The sequence below is a fragment of the Mizuhopecten yessoensis genome, unplaced genomic scaffold (genome assembly GCF_002113885.1).
Source record: "Mizuhopecten yessoensis strain PY_sf001 unplaced genomic scaffold, ASM211388v2 scaffold10439, whole genome shotgun sequence".
NCBI lineage: Eukaryota > Metazoa > Mollusca > Bivalvia > Pectinida > Pectinidae > Mizuhopecten > Mizuhopecten yessoensis.
Window position 1 is genome coordinate 327,050 of NW_018408547.1, and position 23,428 is coordinate 350,477.

Sequence of the window (23,428 nt, forward strand, 5' to 3'; positions counted from 1 at the left end):
GAAATTAGTTTGGATTTTGAGTTTTGGGTTGATCGAACTAGATACTATTGCCGTTACCTTTGCCTAAGTTTGTCTAATTAGAAATATACAAAATCTTTGAAACATTATTTTCCAATTTTTACCTGAAGCAGACATTTTTTTTTCTTAAATTGACGTATTTAATTTAAACCGTACAATACTGATATCCAGATACAAGGTTAAAGTCAACTTTGAAGACTGACGGTCCACCAGCAGATATGTCACCATATGTTTTCTTTGTGACTAAAAATAATCATTAGAAATAAAAATTGAGGAAGCGCCTATTCAAACATATAATAATGCCATGCAGAAAGCGATAAAAGCATACATTCTTATTACATGTATTGCCAGTTCATCCTCATATAACTCATCAGTGGTTCTTAAGGTCAAAGTGTTGAAAATATATGTCCACAGTAATCCGAAATACATGTCAAATAAGCAAAGGAGGGAGATGCCTTGAAAACCCTTAAAAAGTTACAATTTTACAACCCATGTCTTTCTAGCCTTTACACCATGACTTACGTCGTTGGTGAAAATAATACTTGCTTGCTAAAATTAATAACCTGACTTTCGTCGGCTGTGTTGGTAAAACTGGTGTGCTACAGTTAATATCCTGACTTACGTTGGCAGTGAAAACAAAAGTGGCGTGCAACAATTAAGACCCCAACATTTGTCGTCGAGGAAAACACAATTGTATGCTTCAATGAACACCCTAGGGTGACTTATGTCGGCTGTGATCACGAAAAGTATCTTTTTCCAATAAACATAATCACTTACGTCGGCGGTGAAGACGAAGAGTGTGTCGTCATACATGCCATTTTCCTTCAGGGCGGCAGTCACATTCCCTACCAAGTCGTCCATAGCCGTCACCATACCTTCACATATTATTCTACACATTCACAGCTAAACCAAAACATTTAGGACATGTCTTTACTTACAGTTGATGTAAAGAATGCAGATGCATTTTTGAGAGAATTTCATTGTAATGGAACTTATGTTTTCAAGATTAAATAATCAAATACATCGATAGTTTTGAAAATATACATACGAAACTGATATTGTTTTATTTGTAAAGTTTACATGAAAGATGTTGTCTTAAATACAGGTTTGTTTAAAGATATGATAACATTGAATGTTGAGATTAAAAATATGGAATATGTAAAAACTTAGCGAATAATAAAAGCTGTTTATGTAACACAGCATCAATGCACTGATTTATCAACCCATCTATAACTCACCAGAGTATTTCCTTCTTCTTCATTCTTTATGTTGCTGTACATATTCTCATAACTTACGGGAAGCTGAAATCAGTATTCATTGTTTCTTACGGTCTTTGTCCCATATTTATGTTGGCACATACCGTCAAAAAGCATTATTAACAGGGACAACGAAAATAATGATATTAATTAATAAGTTTATAATTAAAAGCACTAATAGTGTATATCTTATGTAGGTATGTGGGATATGAATTTCTCTTACCCTGGACAGGTGTATCCGCACTTTTACCGGTGTGAGCTTAATAGAATCCATCCCTGATGTGAGGTATGGATAAGGTTATTCAAACCCAAGGGATAAAGTTTTGAGCAGGAGACCCGAGGCTTTGCCGCTCAATATTTTATCCCGAGGGTTTGAATAACCTTATCCTTACCTCATACAGTTAGAATTACGCCCAAGTATCCACCTAGGTTCAGTTCGTTCTGCGTGCGGCTTGCATGCGGCTTGCGTGCGGTTAGCGGTAGTCTAGCGTCTAGAAAGCGATCGTTCACCGTTCGAGCACCGTTCGTATGTTTCGTCTGTTTCGTTCGTATCAGCTAAATCGTTCCGTTCGGTTATTTCGACCGTCCCTATGGTCCAATTATTTCATTGGGTCGTTTAGTTCGGCTACTCCGTCCGGCTGTTCCGTCCGGCTGTTTAGTTCGATCGTCTAACTTACTCTGTCTTTTTGGGTTAGGATGCGCACGCAGTTTATCAATTCACTTAGGCAAATGATAGAACTGCAGAAGATCTCACGTTTATCTCCAGAATTACGAACCTCAATTATCAGATACAGTGACAAAGGCTACGCTATTAGAAAGATTATTCGTTGTCAAGCACATACGCACGCCGAATTGCGTATTTACGGTATTTATAGGAACTCTTCAATGCGGGAAACCACGTTGTTGTCGGTAAACATAAAAACAAAATGGAGAAAAGGAAGAGTACAGAGTATATTGGGCGAATTTAACTGGATTTCGGATTACGAAGTTGTTTTCGGAGCAAGAAATGGTCAACTATTAAAGCCTGCTGTTCCAAAGACTGGATGACAAAGTCGCAAAAGAAATGCAGTGTGGCTAATTACCGCCTGACTACTCGTAAGCTCCCCGAAGTGTTCACAAAATTCGCATTGTAAATTTCCCATTTATACAATACCCTTTTCACACGTTTATCAAATTAGTATGTCGTTGATTTAGTTTGTATAAAGTCTCGAGTAATTGTGTACACGTGTTACACTTTGAGAACTGTACTGTCTCTCTGTTCAATACATGGTGGAAAAAAAGTCCCGAAACGTACCCCCCCCCCCCAAGAGGTTTAAATTTCTTAGGTTTAAAAGCTTTATCATAATCAATGCACTATTCACACTTCCTGTACTACGACGTATTTGACCTTTGTCATACAAGAATTAATTTTGTCTCAAGCTTTTATATAATTCTCAATTGTTTGAAAATGAAGATCAAAGGAACAGAGTACTATTGAATAAATATATATTTCTACACTTAGTGTAAGAGGGGAACATACAGCCTTCAGTATATACTAGAAGGATCATGGTGATGCTGTACATCAGATATTACAATTCCCTGTCAGACTTGGATCATAAATGTTTACCAAAACATGTCATTACATGTAAATTTCTTCATGATTAAAGACTGTGATAAAATGTATTTCTGTAAACAGAAGTTAATATTTGCTTATTTTAGACACTCTAAATAACAATTAAGTTAGGAATTATTTGATAAGGTAAATACAATTCGTCTTCTCCCCCACCCTTATTTCGAGTTATAAATTTTGGTGTATAACCATAAATATTATATTATAAATATTGAGATAAGATACAATTGCATGCAAAACATTTAGTACACAGGATAATCCTGGAGGGCATTGACCCCTCAAAAATGAAATTGACCCTTCCATGTTCAAATTTAATCTTACATAGAATAACCCTCTTAATTTTGATTAGTCTTATTTTTTACATTATTATTTAAGGGAATTAATGGAAAAAAACTATAAGCATCACTTTCGGATAATATTAATGTTTTAATTAGTGATGAGATGAAGTCATGAGTCAATGGCAAGATCAAAATGATCTTTTTACATTTGAGATATATATTTAATTGAAATTGTCAAGAAAAGTTAAACTTGCTTCTATATTTGATATGATTTTTATGAATTTCACGGTCAATATGAATGCCTGTATCATGCAAACTTATCCTCAACCATGCCATTTTACACAATATTATTTTTGTATTTTCAGTTCCTATCTCAACTTAAATTGTTACCAGTCTGCCATCATAATTGGGGCACATTACAGCAACAGATTNGGTTGGATTCTATTTCTTACTTATTACCTAAAACCCGTAAAACAGCTCTTCTAGTAAAGTTGTAAACTGTCCGCACATTTCTCATTTACATATGAAGCCCGGATGGCAATTGTTAGTGACGTCAATGACCCTGACTGACCCCAATACGTCATAAAATAACGTCACGAACAATAGCGTGACCCCGAAAGGTCACTATAATTCCACCGCCAGTCTGCGTGTGTAAGCGATCTAGACCCGTGGGTAGGATAGAATTTAACAGCACTGCCGGAAATGCAAATATCTCGGTCTAGTATGCAAGAATTCCTTGTCTCACCCTGGGGTTGAGACAGGAGATTCCCCTATTCATAAAAATGGTATGACGTCACTTCAACAATACATTGAGGTCACGTCAGCAAACCATCAACGTCACGTTATCATCATTACATTGTGAATATGATATACAATAGGAGAACAGGGTAAGAGAAAAAGAAACATTCAACCCCTTAGGGGTGAGAGATTCTAGTAATCCCACATACATATACCTATATCATAATTGACTCCCCCCCCCCCCCCCCCCCCCCCCACAANTTTTGGTAAAACAGGACATCAACAATGTAAATACAACACCATTTGTAGATTAACCTACACACAAACTAAAATCATATTTGGGAGAGAAGAAAAATACCGTTTAGGTTTACCTGAGATTTAAAGGTCCATACAAGACCTTCATGGTAAGCTGTACAACAATGCTTACATTCATAACAGTTGTTACGTCATACTAAAACCCCTAACCCTATTGTGCCGTCATAATCCGACAGTCGATAAAAGATGACCGATAAATATAAGCCGTCACGTTTGTCCTGTTTTTTGCCCGTTGTTTAATGACATTAACATCCAGAGGGTTAAAATGTTTTAATAGTTCTCGAAGTTTTGCATTTCAATGACAAAGCAACATTACATTCGAATATGAAATTTAAGGTTTGGCTAAATGTATTCTCTCTATTCTTAAGTAGATTTAATATACGGTATAGATATATAAACAGTTTGATCTTTATATAAAATATCTTAAATTTTGTTTAAACCATAGAACAGCCATATCCAAATTCGTCATAACGTATGACGTCATAAGAATTACGGCGTCAACAATCGGACAATGTCATATAAAGCATTTAGTACTAAAAACTGCAGCTGACAGGTTTTGGTTTAAATACCTTTACCCTTATTTTGTTGGCATTCGGTGAACAGTGACAATACATTTAGTTATTATATTAATATAAAGTATGCTACCTCGATCGGCTCATGGACGGACTGGAATGGGAGATACAGGTGGAATGGCTTGCTCTTGTCATGTTGGGAGATCAACTTCCGCGCACAATCGGCATAGATATACCGAAATTAAATTGCACTTCATTAAACTGTTTTCCTTCAAATGCTTCATTGTCGAGGATATAAGTATGTTAGCGGAATGAACGTTATCGTTACTTTAATCTGTGTCTAATAAGATATTATAATTTGTGTTGATTCCCATTAGGGTAGAAATCTCACAAGCTCTGTTTTTTTGTCGTGTCACAAAGAAAGAAGTGCTCCAATTTGTTCAGCATTTTGTCTGACTTGGAGTTACTATACCAAAGCGTTTTATCCGATTGAAATTTATCAATTATCTTTTTCTTTCACCAAAAACATCACTGCTGTGGGGATGGGACTCCCGCGCCGCTTTGTTATAAAGCATGGAGATTTTCCACTGCGCTGCTGGTCATAATAGTCGTTTTGCATTTTCCAGTAACATCACCGGAAATATTCTCTTGAAAGGCTCTAATTTTATACATATTTTATTGACAATTTATTTGAACAAGGGTTTAGGCATACGTTATTACAACTTAGCACAGCCTTCTCTTGTCATACATTTACAATCACATTATAAAAATGAGAATAGGCATAAACATGAAATAGAATATCTAATATTCACACAAACACAAATACACAACATAAATAGACACCGTTGAAATGATATTGCTGAATTTGATAAAATGATGCACATGTCTAAAAACGTAACAGTTTAGGTCTACTGAAAGATCTGAGCTGACAAACAAAAGAAGCTCTAAATTTGACTCCTAAGGCATTCAAATGTCGAAACATAATACGTCTTTCATTGCCAAACAGTTGACTCTCAAAGACAAAGTGAAAGCCATAGTCTCACATGGATGTCGACAGATGCAAACAGGCCTTTCGAGAACATTCACTATAAAGGTAACTAGATAGGAGGTGTGGTTGTACATATAAGGTAAGAGAGTTTTTAAAAAACATTATGGAAGGCAACGATCGTACTGGTAGACCTGACGAGTTCCAGCTTTAAAGAGTGAAAGGTATAAAGGAGAGATTTTTAAGAGTAGCCCAAATAGAGGGTCTTGAAAGGTCCGCAACATATAATGCTCTTTATACGAATAAAGAGAAAGAAAAAGAAATCAACAGCGTAATAACTCAATTCAATGCCTGTATACAAAACAAAATAGTGGAGCTATCTACCTAAAACCTAAAGTACATGACTCTCTGTTTCTACCACGCTTTCACACGCGAAACATTTTCTTTCACTCAAAGGTTTTCTCTCATACCGGCCTGTCTCGATGCGTATCGGTGCAACCCCACACCTAAACTTAGCTAGCGCGCACTACGATGTGATTTAGGCATTACTAACATATTATAATTTTCTACCTCATTATCAAACTTAAATAATCTGTACGTACGTAGTTTGTTACCTCCAGAAATACAATTTTTGGCTCCGGGACGGTTAAGTTCCCTTATCCAATTTTCAATAAACAATTCCAAGCCAGTTTTTAAAAACGGCGGTAATCATTGATAATAATTATAGTATATATATATAATACTATAAAAACAAATACAAAGAGATTCTAAGTACCTCCCAAGCGCTTTGACCTCTTTAGAGGTTCATCAGGGGAACTGTATTATACTATATATATAATAAGGTACTTTTTCGCTAGGGAAACACTGACAAATTATCTTCTGGATGGAGTATTTCTAATGAAGTAAAATGAAATGTAGGCTTTTTTGTAGGGATCCCCTGTGGCACGTTTTCGGATTCAACACTCAAATTCACTAAACATTTGTTGAAATAGTAAGTAAGGTTTTATATGCCACCATATGTGGAAAAACGTTTGGGTCTGTATATTATAAAATATTCATACGATTTGTAGGAGGAGCAACGCTGGGACTGTGAAGCCGTCATTCCATTAAAGGGTCATTCAGGGTCAATAGTCAGTATGGTACATGTAGATATATAACTTTCTAACGCATCTGCTATTCTCTATATCCCTATCGCATTATTAATACCATGAAAAGTAAGTAAATGAGAAAAAATATTACAATGTATATTGTACTATATATATTCCTGGAGGTTATAAATTGTATACGTGTTAGTATACTTTTAATTTACATTGATAAAATTTACCACTTTGGTGTATACCATTCTTTATAGAATACAGTTTTGTTTCTATACCCATATCATTTAACAAATAAATGAAAAATATGAGGATACTACGGAGCCCATTTGGTGACACGATCATTTTATTTTTTCATGATCATGAAATAATAAATCGTGCGGGCGAAATAAAATAAATAATAAAGTGACATCAAAGGGTATTATATTTAGTGTTATTATGCCGTTTTCAGAGAAACCGGGATGTATTTACCAATAAAGCAAACGTTTGCAACATCAGCTATCTTAGCCTAGTACAGAGTTGAAATGATTGGTTTTAACAGACAGTGTTCGGTTATAGTGTACAGTTATATGAAGAAAAAGCATGGAAGGAGAGAATGTGTGGTGACCGCGATTTCTGCAGATTTATAATTGTTCATGATAATTTGGCTCCTCATATATTGTGGAAATTGTTAATAAAATTTCCTTAAAACAGAGAAGCCATACGTAGTATAATGAAATTGATTGTATCTCTAAGACATTCAGAAAAAACTGGATTATGTCATAAATGTGGACAAATGTATAACGATATATATACCCACATAGTTTTACAATGTGATTGTACAGAAGACTTACGAGAAATAGGCTACATTGAAGCATTGACCGACGATGTCGACATTCTTTGTATAACCGAAACTCATTTGGATCCTTCTATTACTAATGAAGAAATTACGCTACAGGGCTTTAGTGACAAACCGTTTAGAAAAGATAGGAATATGTTCGGAGGGGGTGTATTGTTATACTATTCTCCATCTCTCGTAGTTAAAAGAAAACTTGAGTTAGAATTTGCTAATGACGAAGTAATATGGGTACAAGTTTATTCAAATAATATTACACATATAATAGGAAATCTATACAGACCACCTAATCTAAATTATTCTGACGGTATATGGCAGAGACTAAAACATTCCCTCGACCTGGCATTCGATATTACAGATAATGTTATTTTGATGGGCGATCTAAATGTTGACTTTTTAAAATCCTCCAGAGATGAATTATTCGACCTTCTCACTTTGTACCAGATGTCAAATATTATAACCGAACCTACCAGAATAACGGACCATTCAGCAACATTATTAGATCCAGTAATTATCAGTAACACAATCAACACTTTTTTCAGTGAAGTTATTAATATAGACGACAATATAAGTGACCACAATGCTGTTTTTACAATAATTGAAGTACCGAAACAAACCCAAACAGTTTTCAAACGAAAGGTATGGCTATATGACAAAACAGACATCGAAAAGCTTAAACATTTTATCACAAATATATCATGGGTAAACCAATTTAATATGTTTAATGACGTTAATGACATGTGTGATTTTCTGACAACCACTATACTTAACGCTGTAGATATATGCATACCATCTAAATATGTGCAGATTAGACAACATGACAAACCCTGGATCAATAATATTGTCAGAAGACAAATACGTAATAGAAATCGATTAAAAAAGATACTTATAAATAATAATAATGATTTTAATAGGACGAAATTTAAACAATCAAGAAATAAAACAAATAATATGATAAAACGAGCAAAAGAACTTTTCTACGAAAATATCGACTCTATCATAGTCAAAAATAAATCTAACCCCAAAACATATTGGAAATTGTTAAGGTTTGTACTGAAAGGAAGCAAAACTACTGATATATCACCACTTTTTGATGACAATGCTAACGAATTCACGAATGATAATAACCATAAATGTGAACTTCTTAATAACTATTTTTCTTCAGTATCCAGTCATTCCGAAGTAGACCAAAACAAACCTATTCCCATTTTAGAAAAACGAACAGACTCTCTTTTGTCCGAAATTCATATTATACCTTCTGAAATAGTTGATATTATTAACATACTAGATGTAAATAAGGCAACAGGGCCTGACGGAATCAGTCATCGAATGTTAAAACTTGTAGCAAATGAAATTGCCATTCCCCTTTCCCTCATTTTTAATCACTCCTTAAACAATGGTATATATCCCGATAAATGGAAATTAGCAAACGTCATGCCGATCTTTAAGTCTGGCGACGCTCATAATGCTTCGAATTATAGACCAATATCATTATTAAGCTGTGTTGGAAAAATTTTTGAACGTGTAGTCTATAAACATATTTACAACTTTTTTAACTCTAATTATCTTATTTACAAACTTCAGTCTGGATTCTTACCCAATCATTCTTGTACGCATCAACTCATTGAAATGTACCATTCTATGATGTTAGCATTAGAAAACTATGAACATATAGCTTTTACTTTTTGTGATTTTTCAAAGGCCTTCGATCGAGTTTGGCATAGAGGGCTTTTATACAAACTTCAACAACATGGTATTTCAGGCAGTCTTCTTAATTGGATAACAAACTATCTTTTTGAGCGTAAGCAATCCGTCTTTATTCACGATTCCCATTCTTCTGTAAGAAATATAAACGCCGGTGTTCCCCAAGGTTCAGTGTTAGGCCCTTTATTCTTCTTGATTTATATTAACGACATTTCAACCGAACTCTCCTCATTATCTCGTCTTTTTGCTGACGATACGTCGCTTTCATACTCATCACCAAACCTAGAAAATATTGTAAGTGAAGTAAATAAAGACCTAAAAACTCTAGAGAAATGGTCTAAAAATTGGCTGATGTCTTTCAATCCTAAAAAAACCGAAATCATGATTGTTTCTAATACAAATCTACCCTTTCAACCCCAATTTATTTTTAACGATACTTCTATCCTTTTAACAGATAGCCACAAACACCTTGGAGTTATACTAAGTAGCGACGGTAAATGGAATAAACATGTAGACGAACTTATCAAAAAAGTGGCTAAATATATAGCAACCCTTCGTAAAATGAAATGGTTACTCAGTAGAAATAACCTTGAAAAACTATATTTAACGTACATTCGACCATTATTAGAATATGCATGTGAAGTCTGGGACAATTGTGGAATGACAAATTCATCAAAACTTGAAAATATTCAGATAGATGCTGCACGAATTGTTACAGGACTACCTATTTACACAAAAATTGAACATATATTTAATGAAATTGGCTGGGTTCCACTAAGTAATAGAAGGAAAAACAGAAAATTGTCCCTATTCTTTACAATTAAAAACGGTACAGCTCCTAATTATTTGTGTGACACCTTACCAGATAGCATTGGGGATATTTCTCGTTATAACCTAAGAAATTCCCAACATTTAAGACAACCAAACTTTAGGCTTGAAACAATGCGCAATTCTTTTTTCCCATCAACTACAAAAATGTGGAATGACCTAGATATATCTATAAGGAATTCGGCTTCTCTCAGTTCATTTAAATCAAATATAAAATCAAAAGGTAAACCACAAAATAAATGCTTTCTGGTATGGGGTTCCCGTAAATCAAATATACTTCATTGCCGTTTGAGAAATCGTGCGAGCTCCCTTAACTATGACCTATTTAGAGCAAATTTATCAAATACAGCTGAATGTGCATGCGGTAATCCATGTGAAGACTCTTATCACTTCCTTTGTGTCTGTCCCTTATACACCCAGCATCGCAATCTATTAATAAGAGAGCTTCAACCTGTTCGTGATGATTTAACTTTAGACTTGCTCCTATATGGCGATCCTAAATTCAGCATTAATGTAAATACCTCAATTGCAAAATCTGTCCAAAATTATATCAGCAAATGCAACAGGTTTGACTGAATGTGATCATCTTTCTCTCTCTATCACTCTTTTTTTTCTCCGACTCTACCTGTGTTACTATCATTTACTTCATTACTCTATCCGTCTTTTCTTCCACTCTATTTTTCATCTACTCTATCTGTGTTACTATCCTTTACTTCGTTTCGCTCTCCTTCTTTTCTTCGTCTCTATTTTCCATTTCCATATAAAAACATAATTAATGTATATTGCGTAAATTACCTTATCAAGTTATTGTTTATATTCATGTATTTGAAGAAAAGGACTTTGATAAGTTGGTAAAACTTGTGTCCAATTCTTTTGTAAATATTTATTTGCAATAAAATATGTTTAAATCAAATACTTACGAGATCAGTTATGGTGTCAAGTCATTAATGCATGTGAACTTATGATGTTTAGCGTATATTTACACTCTCATTCAGACTATGAATTGTTTCACCTACTGATTGGTGGCAATATAACGTATGAACTGAATACATTAGAGTTAACAGAATTTCGTATGGCATCAGTCAATCATATTTCAAAAATGCTTAATGCATACTTCAAATGAATATTCAATACTTTTGTGTATATCATTCTTAACATTATTAATTATGTATTCTTATGTAAACTGTACTCAAATTGATTAACCTATTCCTATTATGTTAACTTATTACGTTGTGCACTAATTTTACCTTACCATCTATTTGATTTTGCATTTATTATCTAATTTATCATTGTAACTACATTATTCTATTTGTAAAATCTTCTTAAAGGAGGAAATAAAGAGAATAATAATAATAATAATAAGACAGCAGTTGATGAAGTACATTTTGTAATGCATCGTTACTTGCCCCATCCCGGCTTTCCAGGACATCCTGGATATGTCACATGTCTAATTATGTATCATATTGATTTCGAAATAGGAAAGTATTTTGAAATACTGCATTGGCTTGACCGCTGATACTTTGATAGTATCTTCAGGGATTTAATCGTCCCCGATATATTGTATTCACGACAAAATTATTTAAATTCAAAGTTTAATAGAAATATCCTACAGGCGACAGTCTAGTCGATCTAATTGCATTATCTGTCGACACGTGATATACGCACTTGGACAACACCTACTTGTTGACGACAGTATTATTCAGGGTTTAAAATAGACGCTCTTTTGTGGCGGAGGTAAAATTGGTTGTTTTCGTGTTTGTCAACATTGAAAAGTAGGAGGAGTGACGTCTGCGGTAGGCTATAACGATGAATTCAACCTCGGACACTGACTGTCCGTTATTTCCGGACAAGCCCGGACAATGTGTAAGTCGATGTCAGATATTGGATAATCTTGACACATGTTTAAGTTAGAAAGCTTCGTCTATAGCTGGTCAATAGAATTGTATAATCGAGACTAAACTTGGTCGTCTCTACTGAATCTACGGGTCGGCGGGTTTGCCTCTCCCAGCGCTGATAGGTGTTTACTCTGTCCGGTTGCGGAAGTAATTAATGTTTCATATGTGTATTTCTTACCTTGGAACCGTCAGGATAACATGTATTTTAAATAACTATTTCTTAAAATGATGTCATCATTCTAATAAAGTTACCTGCTTATAATCAGCTGATAATTAGTATTGGTAAAAATTCGAATCCCAATCATCTATTTTTGGCAATGATGTGAGTGAAGGACGATTCTTTTATTCCTTCAGACAAAACTGAATTTCATGAACGTTTATGTTCTTAATAACATATCAACATGTAAAATGCAATAATTAATTCTGTTGAAATTTGGTACATGTCACAAACTACTTGTACCTGTTTCAGAAAAGAATATGTACAGTCACAGAATTTGATTTAGAGAATCCCTGCTATCTAAGTCCGTGGTACAGTGTATTACCATGTCCAGTGCTTTTTCATTTACATATATAAATATGTACATCAAAAGTGATCAATTTATTGCAAATCTAGTATTTGCACGCAGAACCTGTTTTACTAAGTAAGATATTGAAGGGACCTTTTCTCTGTAAGAAAACATTCAAAAGTCATTGATCAACAAGTTACAACTGTAATGCTTTTGATCATGCTGGTAAAAATATGTCCAGAAGAACGGTGCAGATTGCGTTATGAATCGTTTCATTTATGCAAGGACAAAGTTGTACCACAGGTATTTATACGAAGTGAAAATTTTACATATGAGTCCCGAGTGCTATATGTACTCATAAAATTTGGATAGGACTCATAATTGAATCTAACATTGTGTGACCCATTATAAATAAACACATGTAAACTGCATATTGATCATTGAATATTTGTTGATTTGTTTTACAGGATGTTTTGATAGCAATAAGACGTACAACTGGTGCTCTATCTTTGGTTGGTTGGTAAGTACATACCTGTTAACCCTTTTACTCCTATGTAACTTTAGTATATACTCTACCATGCATTGATATGGATGAGTTCATTGTAGTCTAACAGTGGTTAAAGGGTTAAAATACTCTGCAAACAGCCTCATTGGTAGAACTGGTTATAAATGAATTATTCGAAAATGGAAGGGAGCAGGAACACTACTTTACACAGTTTTGTCAACTACCGGTATTTATATTCGCAACCAAATAAATAACTTCTATGGGAACCTTCTTTTCAAAGTGCTAGCACTATCTATGAACATTCTTGGGAGAAACTAGGGTTTAAAATGATACTGCTAAGATAAACTAGGATTTGTTTCCTGGTGTCTGGGGCAACATGTGGCCAACATTTGCAAAATATATAAAAATATGACTAAAAATGCTAGTGTTACTATTGAACAAATTTGGTTGCCTGTATCTAGTTCATTGCTGTTTATTCATATTTGAAATCAAGTAAATCATGAAACAATGCCAATTAATATACTGTACAAGTAAAACATCTCACGATGCAAAATTATTTACGTATAAGAATATTATAACTCAATGTAAAATTGTATAGTGTATACCTTTAATGACTAATATGCTTACAGCACACAAGCGCATCTGCATGTGTGTGTTTGTGTGTGCATATGCACATGTGTGTGCATGTGTGTGGGTATATGTATATATATATATGTGTGTTCATCTGTTTGTGTGTGCATGTTGAGATGTGTATGTGCGTATGCATGTAAACTATGTATGTGTGTGGGTGCATATATATGTGCATGCATATGTATGTATGCATGTATATGCAACATGTGTACATGCATATGTATGTATGTTTGTATGCATGTATGTAAATATGTATTCATGTATGTTATGTATGTATGTTATATATGTATGTATGTAAGTATGTAAGTATGTAAGTTTGTATGTATGTATGTATGTATGTATGTATGTATGTATGTATGTATGTATGTATGTATGTATGTATGTATGTATGTATGTATGTATGTATGTATGTATGTATGTATGTATGTATGTATGTATGTATGTATGTATGTATGTATGTATGTATGTATGTATGTATGTATGTATGTATGTATGTATGTATGTATGTATGTATGTATGTATGTATGTATGTATGTATGTATGTATGTATGTATGTATGTATGTATGTATGTATGTATGTATGTATGTATGTATGTATGTATGTATGTATGTATGTATGTATGTATGTATGTATGTATGTATGTATGTATGTATGTATGTATGTATGTATGTATGTATGTATGTATGTATGTATGTATGTATGTATGTATGTATGTATGTATGTATGTATGTATGTATGTATGTATGTATGTATGTATGTATGTATGTATGTATGTATGTATGTATGTATGTATGTATGTATGTATGTATGTATGTATGTATGTATGTATGTATGTATGTATGTATGTATGAGTGCATGCATGTTTGTGTTTATGTTTATGTACACATGTAACTGTAATACTATGTATTACGACAAAATGTATATGTTTTTGTCTATGAAAAAAAAAAAAAAATGAAACATTTGTTTTCTTCAATGATGTTTACTGAAATGATATATTCATGTACTGCAATGTGCATATTCGCAAATTTTTTCTCATCATTAACAAATATCTACAGGGCTTTCAAGACAAAATGTATATGTTTTTGTCTATGAAAAAAAAAAAAAAATGAAACATTTGTTTTCTTCAATGATGTTTACTGAAATGATATATTCATGTACTGCAATGTGCATATTCGCAAATTTTTTCTCATCATTAACAAATATCTACAGGGCTTTCAAGTGCCATTTTGGACAAGATTTTGTCCCCATTCCAAATGAAAAATAGAGCTATTTTTGTCCTCACCTCTTTCAAAATTTCACCTTTGATATAATTTCAAAAATTGTTAATTAGAAAATACAGTCACATAAACAATTTTCTCAATTCCAAAGCCATAGGCCTTATTCAGAATATAGTTAAAAATCTCTGGTGTTCTGTTTCTTTAATTTCTTAATACCATGATGTATGATTAGCTAAAATGTGAATCTTTGAGGAAGTACAATATGGTAGAATTATACCAAAGATAATTATTTGTCAAGCAAGGCTCCATGTACAGTGGGTGTTTATTAAAGATAGCGTACAGTTTATAACATGGTGAGGTGGACATTTTTAATTACTCCAAACACAATGTGACCTATTTCCTACAGCGTATCTCTACCACTGTTTCCTTTATGTACACATGTATCACACATCAATAATGAAGACAGGATAATATATAAAAAGTAAACATAGTCACAGACTCAGTAGTAATGGATGAAATCTGCAAGACTATTTTCTGAGAGTTTAAGAATGAATGGTGTTAAATTTGTATTGCCAAGGAATGCCTCCATGGTTTTATGCCTTTATGGCTGTTGATTTCACTATCCTGGTTATGTGTAAATGCCAGTGTTTCAGCAATGAAACTGTTTAAGCTACAGCCGTTTCCTCTAGTCTGGATATGTTACTGAAATGAATTATTCATGATGGCGTCACCATCAGGGATATTGTCTGAAGTGACTACCTGATAATTACATTTACTGCAGCATGCTACATGTACAGAAAGGTGTGAGTTCTCATCATGTTGGCACCAACCAAATCTGACTGTTAAGAACATAACTAACTTGACACATACTTGTTACGGTGAAGTATTGATTTTACCCACCTACTGGTGCAATGTAGTCCCATATGGTGTCCATGAGCAGACCACCAGGATGGGGTGGAGGTAGTCCAGCCCCCCTCCCGATCTCAAACCCACTTACATTTTTTTGCCATCAGAATCATTGGTTCTGGCTGTATTTAATTGGTAAACATTTTAACAGAAAATCATCCTTATATTTCTGAGAAAATCTGTATTGCTGCTTTTGACATTGAAGATTAAGGCCCCGGTGTTGCATGGTAATGTGGAGCCCATGGTGAAATGAACACTCCACATTTTAATGGTAATATAAACAGCCCCCATGGTGAAATGAAAGCTGTCTGGGGTAGAGAAATTAAGGGAGGGGCAAAGGGGATTGGGGGTCACTTTACCGTAATGGTGAAATGAACACTCCGCATTTTAATGGCAATATAAACAGCCCCCATGGCGAAATGAAAGCTGTCTGGGGTAGAGAAATCAAGGGAGGGGCAAAGGGGATCGGGGGTCACTTTACCGTAATGGTGAAATGAACACTCCACATTTTATTGGTAATATAAACAGCCCCCATGGTGAAATGAAAGCTGTCTGGGGTAGAGAAATTAAGGGAGGGGCAAAGGGGATTGGGGGTCACTTTACCGTAATGGTGAAATGAACACTCCACCTTTTAATGGTAATATAAACAGCCCCAGTGGCGAAATGAAAGCTGTCTGGGGTAGAGAAATTAAGGGAGGGGCAAAGGGGATCGGGGGTCACTTTACCGTAATGGTGAAATGAACACTCCACATTTTAATGGTAATATAAACAGCCCCCATGGTGAAATGCAAGCTGTCTGGGGTAGAGAAATTAAGGGAGTGGCAAAGGGGATGGGGGTCACTTTTCCGTAATGGTGAAATGAAAGGCACTTAATTACAGTAACAACATCAGAAAAAAATAGTTGATAATCAGATCATCATCCTAACATATTCTAATGTATCATGGTATAATTAAAATATTATTGATTTTAGTGGAGAAATAATCACATTAAAAGATCACAGTAAAAAAAAACATGGTTTTACATAATTATTTGACAATAAGTTCAATCTTAAATAAACCACAGAGCACCTTAACTTCTGTGTTGGGCTTCACCCTAAATTAGTATCTCAATACACAGTTTTTTCAAACTATGAACTATTTCAAAAGAGTATTAATTCCAAATTCTTTAGGCATCAAAATTTTGTTTGAAAACCCACCTGCAATTTGTATGTTGTAGCTACGAAAAGAAATTTTGCCTGCTAAAAGTTGCTTGCTAATTAGCAGTGCAACTCTTTATCAGACTGGAATTTGTTGTAATTCTACTAAGGTGCAATTAAAAAAACATGAATGCTGAACATCAAACAACTGTTTAAATGACCTAAACCTTGCCTTAGGCTAGACATTTGAGAATCTTACCCCTTGGGTTGGGATTTTTTTGTCTTATCCTGAAAAGGGGAATGATTCTTTCAGTCATTGCCCATTCATATCTGATTTGTGTAATTTTTCAATTTCAAATATATTTTATTGATTAAACAATCAGATTGGGCAACGGGGATAGCATATATATATATATAAGCCCTCTCTTCGACTTTCTTTGATGTAACAATATTTGTGATTTGTGTGATAAAAGTAAGATCAAATCAAACTAGAAATACATTGGTCATGCTTTTCTTTAATTTCTTATCAATGGAGAATAATACTTTCTTTCAGTATCTTCATGATAGCAGTGATTTGGCTTTTCAAAAAATATGCTGCTTTTTCTCAAGTAAGTACACTACCAGTATTTAATTTAATTTTAATAATACAGTATATTATCTTGTGCATACTATGTATAAATTTGTGTAAAACGAAATCTCTGTATATGAGTTGTTTAAATTTTCAAATGTAATGTATAATGTTGAACGAAAAAGGTCTTACGGGGATATTTGTGGCAAGGAGATACACTACACTACTTTAAATAGGTAAATTTATAATTGATAAAGCTACCGTGCATAACACAAAAAGTAATTATCTCTGGGTTTCTTATTTGACTGGTTTTCAATTTTGTAAAAATGTTCACACTTTCAGAAAAGTTTACTTCTGAGTAAGATGTTCTGACATATCTTTAGACATCAGGCTGCATATTGAAACAAATGTTGAAGCAAAAATATACTGATGTGTGTTTTGTGGTTTTAGCGACTGATCCTCTACTTGAGTATTGGTGCCCTGTTGAACTCGATATCCTACCTTATGGTGAGTATTGTGCTTATTTATAGTGAGTGCTGTCTCTCAATATTCAATATTATGTCCATTAAGAAATCAAGAAAAGATGATTCCCCAGGAGATTTAACACTGCATTGTCAAGAACTTTGGATTATTGTAAGAAAATATGTTATTACCCTTTTTGAATTTTATCACAATTTTTACAACTTTTGAGTAAGAAAACAAATAGAAAAAATCAATTGATGACAGTTAATTTTCATTTTTTAACGACCCTGGAGTTTTTAAAATGAAATACCAAAATACATTTCTCCAGTTATCTCCCTTTAGTCTACAGTGTACATAAGTTTTCTTTCTGTAACAGGACAGAAAAAAGCTTTCCTGCCTTTGTTTTGGGGGCTGAATTCCAAAGGGATTTAGACATTTTTATTCTCAAAGTTATTAAGAAAAAGTTTTGAAACATATCATTTAAAATATACCTCATTTCTTTTTCTTTTTATCATTTAAATTTTATAGTAGAAAATAATATCAGCACCTAATTTTCCTTATAGATGCTTTATAACCAGAGGGTCCTATAGAAATTCTACATCCTTCCAAATAAAACTAGTTGGACTCCCACTTTAACTCATCAATTTAATAGTTACAAACCTAAAGAAATTGACAATTTCATAAAAAAAGGTAATTGGTAATAAGTGAAAGCAACAATTTCCATGATTCTATTATTTTGTAGGGAGGTTTGAGACCTGATGGGCCAATGTGTGACTTCCAGGCGTGGTGGATGACGTTTTTTGGTAGGTTGTTATTTCCATATTTATAACTGAATCAGTAAAGGCTAAAATACACATCTCATTTCAGATATAATGACAAAATTATGATTCATTAATGCAAACCTTGTCCGTTTTTATTACCAAATTAATTATAATTATGATAATATAGCCACCTACAGTTACTCTGATTTTTAAAAGAATGTGGTAATTTTTGACAGGTATAAATGTTAACTTTTTTGGCTGAAATATATCAAAACTCATATTTCCAGGAAACATTAATAAAACATTAATTTATTTTTTTAGTTTCACTTTTTTTTTAAATATGTAAAGAAGTACATTATTCCGGTATATGTTTAAGGAAAGAGATTACTTAAAATCAAATTAAGTTCATATTTTTTGTTTACTGTTTTAATAACTATGAAAAATATTCAGATGTGGGTTCTTTTTGTTCAAGAAGGAACAACACTAAAGTAGATTTGGTTGTGGTATATATTTAGATATGTATGTTTTTAAATGGGACTCTGTTCCGTTTACTTTAGAATATGTTTATTCAGCAATGAACACGGTCTGAAAAGACACACAAAGTAGTGGTAAATTGCACAATGATAATTAGCATGAATTACGTATAGAAACTAATCATAACATACAATCCTCTATCTCCCCCAAGTCTTTGGTACATGCGAGTAATAGGGTCACTCGTATTAGTCCTAGGAACAAAGACTGATGTGAAATATGAGTATTATAAAGAAATGTCCGACTAATTGTCCTAAAATAAACAAAATGAAGCACTGAGTCTTCGTGAATAGTTGCAAAACAGATTTAAAACTTAGGAAATGTTCGAAGTAGAAACAAGTCAATTGTCATTTGGACATTTTATAATCTGAATGCCAAGCTGGTTTCTTTGTGGCCCGGCCAGAAGTCCGGATCGGTGCAGCGGACGGAACTACTGCTTGTGGCGTATGTGTCGAGATAGGTGGCATCGTTGCTGTGGTGATTTTGCTCACTGGGGTTATAGGAAAATTAAACGCTAGATGACGTCGACTGAAGATGTCTCGAATACAAAATGGTGGTGAAGGGTGATCAACATCAGATGATGAACGAGGCGAAGGTTGTATGGTTCTAGTAGTCAACAGAGTGGATGGTGGAGGACTCGTATCCTTAATGATTCCAGTCTTGTCCCATTTAAGGGGGTGAGGACCAACTTGATTTTGGATGCGGACATGATCTCCAACTGCAAGAGTTAAGAGGCGTTTGGTGTGTTCAGACCAACGTTCACTTTCTCGCATGTGACGATTCCGTAACGCCTCCTCGCGAGCTGCTAAAGTTTCCAGCCAAGTGTTGTGTGGAATGTACCGACCGGGTGGTATATGAATAAAGTCTCGTATAGGACGACCGAACACGCACATAGCAGGGGATAGTTTTGTGTCTCTGTCAGGTGTGTTACGACACTGGAGAATAGCGCGTTGGAATGCGTCGGTGTTTAAGTCGCCATTGGGACTGGTGTTACCAGTGATCAGACGCTTCACTGTTTTGACTCCCACTTCAGCACGGCAGTTATTATGGGGAAAAGCTTCAGATGACAGTCTAAGGTGAACGCCCCAGTTCCTTAGAAATCGATGTGTGGCCGCAGAAGTGAACCCGGGTCCACCATCTGATGCTAGTTCATCAGGGATACCAAAAGTAACAAATGTCCTTCGGAGACAGTCTATTAAACCATTGGAACCATCAGAGGCCTTCTCCACCACCGGCCAGTTGGAATAACGATCAACTACCACTTGGTAATTACAGCCCATGTAGTGGAAAAAATGTGCACACACGCATTGGAATTAGTCAGGAGTTATCAAAGGCGTCGGTGGTGCATTCGGGTTAGATGGAACAATATGGTTGCAGTGGTTACAAGTTGCGCGTAGGAAGGCGATGGCAGGTGTTTAACGCCTGCATGTTGTCATCGATGGTAGTAGTGGTTCTAACGCGCTCCCAGGTGACGGATCGTAAATTGATCGAATCTAGTGTTGAAGAGGCTGATGCCACGACATGCTCCTCGACAAATGCGAGTCCTGATGAAGGCATGCGTAGACCACTCATTAGACCAAAGTGGGCGATGTCGACGGCAGAAAATGACAGTGCTGCAATGTCGTCCTCAAGCACAAGTTTCTCAGGCTCACCAATAGGATGTCGGGAGATACAATCCGCAGCACGATGTTGTATGCCAGGCACATGAAGCATACAGTATCGTACCTCCTTGAGGTTACGAAGTCTGTTGTTAGGAATGTTTTCCAGTGATCTATCGCCAAATAACTTCAACAATGGCTTATGATCAACAGCTATGATCACTGTTGCACCCAAGAACGAAGTGTCAAGCTTTATCAAGGGCATCTGCTACTGCCAGGGCCTCGCCCTCAACCGGCGCGTAACGCGTCCCTGACGCATGTGTGAACCGACTACCTACGAGTGTAACTTTCCAACCATCACGGCAGCATAGCAGGCTTTCATTAGCACAAGCGCAGTGTTTCTGTAGCAACCAAAATCCAATGCCAGTCTTTGACCAGTCTGTCGCGAGACACGTCAATTTACTTGGGTCGAAAAATCTGTACACCCTGCTCAATCGCGTTGGCAATGACAATTTTTGATTCCTCAGTCCACTGAAACGGTTGATCTGGTTTGAGCAACTGACAGAAAGGAAGCATATTCTCAGTCATACTGAAGGCATACAACACCTGATTGACTAGTCCAAACCATGACCGCACATCTGTGATGTTCCTGGGTGTCGGAAAATCCAAGATGGCGCGTAGGTATTTCTGTGAAGGCCGTACACTATCGTTGGTTATTTCAAACCCAGCGAATTCGAGTGTGTCCTCTGAAAATACAAATTTGTCAGGATTCAGCATTATACCGTTACGGCCGCATATGTCAAGCCACTGGACTGCCTGAAAGAAGCTTTCTTCAACAGTGTCTGACCATAAAAGAACATGGTGGACACATTCGATTTTGTTGGGGATGTCCGAAACAAGCTCGTCGTAGCGCCTGGTGTATCCGTCGCCCGATGTAATGTAGCCTTGGGGTGGAGTTTTGTAACGGTACCTCCCCCAAGGAGTAATGAACGTGGTCAAGTGTCTGTACTCTTCGCAGATGGGTACACTGTGATAACCGTTCCATGCAACAAATAATGTCTTCTTCTTTCCATGTGGAATAGACCGGGCTTGGTGGAATGGCGAAGGGGTATGATGAGTCTCGCGAGTGGCATGTGCATTTAAGGGTTGGAAGTCAACAGTGCGCCGAGGTGTACCATTCTTTTTGCACAAATAACCATTCTATGGCACCAAGTGACAGGCTCAGCAACCGGAACAGGTTCAATAGCCCCCAAACGAACATCCTGGCTTAGTCCAGCCTTTACTGCACCCTGCCAGTGGATTGGAACGAGTACTGGTGTATGGTGAGCGACAGGTTTCGCGTTGGGGTCCACCATGAGCTTCAAGGGAGGTCCATTCATGAGTGGTAAAGTCTGGTGTTCACATGTGTTGAATGTGCTAGACTTGTAGTGGTCAAGAAGGTAACCTTTTAAGTGACCAACGTTTTCCGTTGTAGCAGGGAAAGGCAGTTTTGTCGGAGGCGGTGGTGGCAGTTGGCGTGTAGGACAATCGCATGCTTTGTCTTGGTGATCCGGTAAGTAGAAAGTAGCATCTACATGTATGCTAGCTGAAGGGACTTGAGCTCCAACGGTTGGAAATGAATTGTGGATAATACCTAATGCAGCGCAGGCTTCGCCACTGAGGAAGAGCTTGTCTGATGAGCTTGTGACATATGTCATCTGTGTAGTCTCCTTGGTGTTTCCTGCCTTGTCTTTCCCAATCAAGCGAAGAATGGTCGCCCCAAGAATTTTGATACCACCGTATGTAGCCGTGTGCATCTGCATCGTTACAGGTATGAGGTCTGATACTGGTAGACCAAGGCGGCGGATTACTTTCAAGCCAGCGAGGCAACTCTGACATCCCGTGTCAGCCATAGCCTGTATTGAGACGATGCTGGTGTCTCATGTTAGTTTGAAGCCTAGGGCGGCGTATTCCTCAGCGGTAACTTTAGCCGTCACGTTCACGAATGGTTGTGGCTTGGAGCGTTGTTTTACCCAGGAATTTGTCAGTTCATCATAGACCTGGTGGTCGATGCAGATTGAGCGTTCGATGCCAGAATCACTAACGGTACAGTGGTGATGTTGTAGGGAATCATAAACAGAGCACAATGCGTCGAACAAAGCACTTCCGGAAAGTGTATCACGGTCTGTCACTTTGGGTTTGTCCTTGCTTCTACATACAATTTCGAAATGATATTTGCAATGGCAATGCCCACATATGTGTCCATATTATAGGTGTGTTGTATACTGTGTGGTATATATTTATATAGGTATGTTTTGTGTTACAGACTGGACTGTACTATTATGGGTGTGTTGTATAACCTTCAACCTTTACCTAAATGTCATCAAGATGATTACAAAGGAGTCATTGGAATGGTGGGTACATCTTTTGTTTTTCCATTTAAATGTTCATTCATAGGAATACTGAGTTTTCATTTTTCAAAGGTTCATAATTGTTTCTTAATTATCACTTGACTTGGCCAATAGTAGAAATTTTAGGGCTGTTCCGATTATTGTATTTGC

At 35.7% G+C, this 23,428-nt stretch overlaps 1 protein-coding gene across 2 annotated transcripts in view; it reads left to right on the forward strand.

Moving 5' to 3' along the window:
• The first annotated feature begins 11,682 nt into the window (after positions 1–11,682).
• The window catches only part of LOC110460564 (cyclic AMP receptor-like protein A), a 37,607-nt gene continuing 25,861 nt past the window's right edge, over positions 11,683–23,428 (forward strand). For both annotated transcript variants that reach the window (XM_021513540.1, XM_021513539.1), the window contains exons 1-6: positions 11,683–12,035; positions 13,041–13,093; positions 17,522–17,576; positions 17,987–18,043; positions 18,741–18,801; positions 23,194–23,281. In XM_021513540.1, the coding sequence (XP_021369215.1) occupies positions 11,979–12,035; positions 13,041–13,093; positions 17,522–17,576; positions 17,987–18,043; positions 18,741–18,801; positions 23,194–23,281 (371 nt within the window). In that variant the 5' untranslated portion in view covers positions 11,683–11,978. The remainder of the gene's footprint in view (positions 12,036–13,040; positions 13,094–17,521; positions 17,577–17,986; positions 18,044–18,740; positions 18,802–23,193; positions 23,282–23,428) is intronic.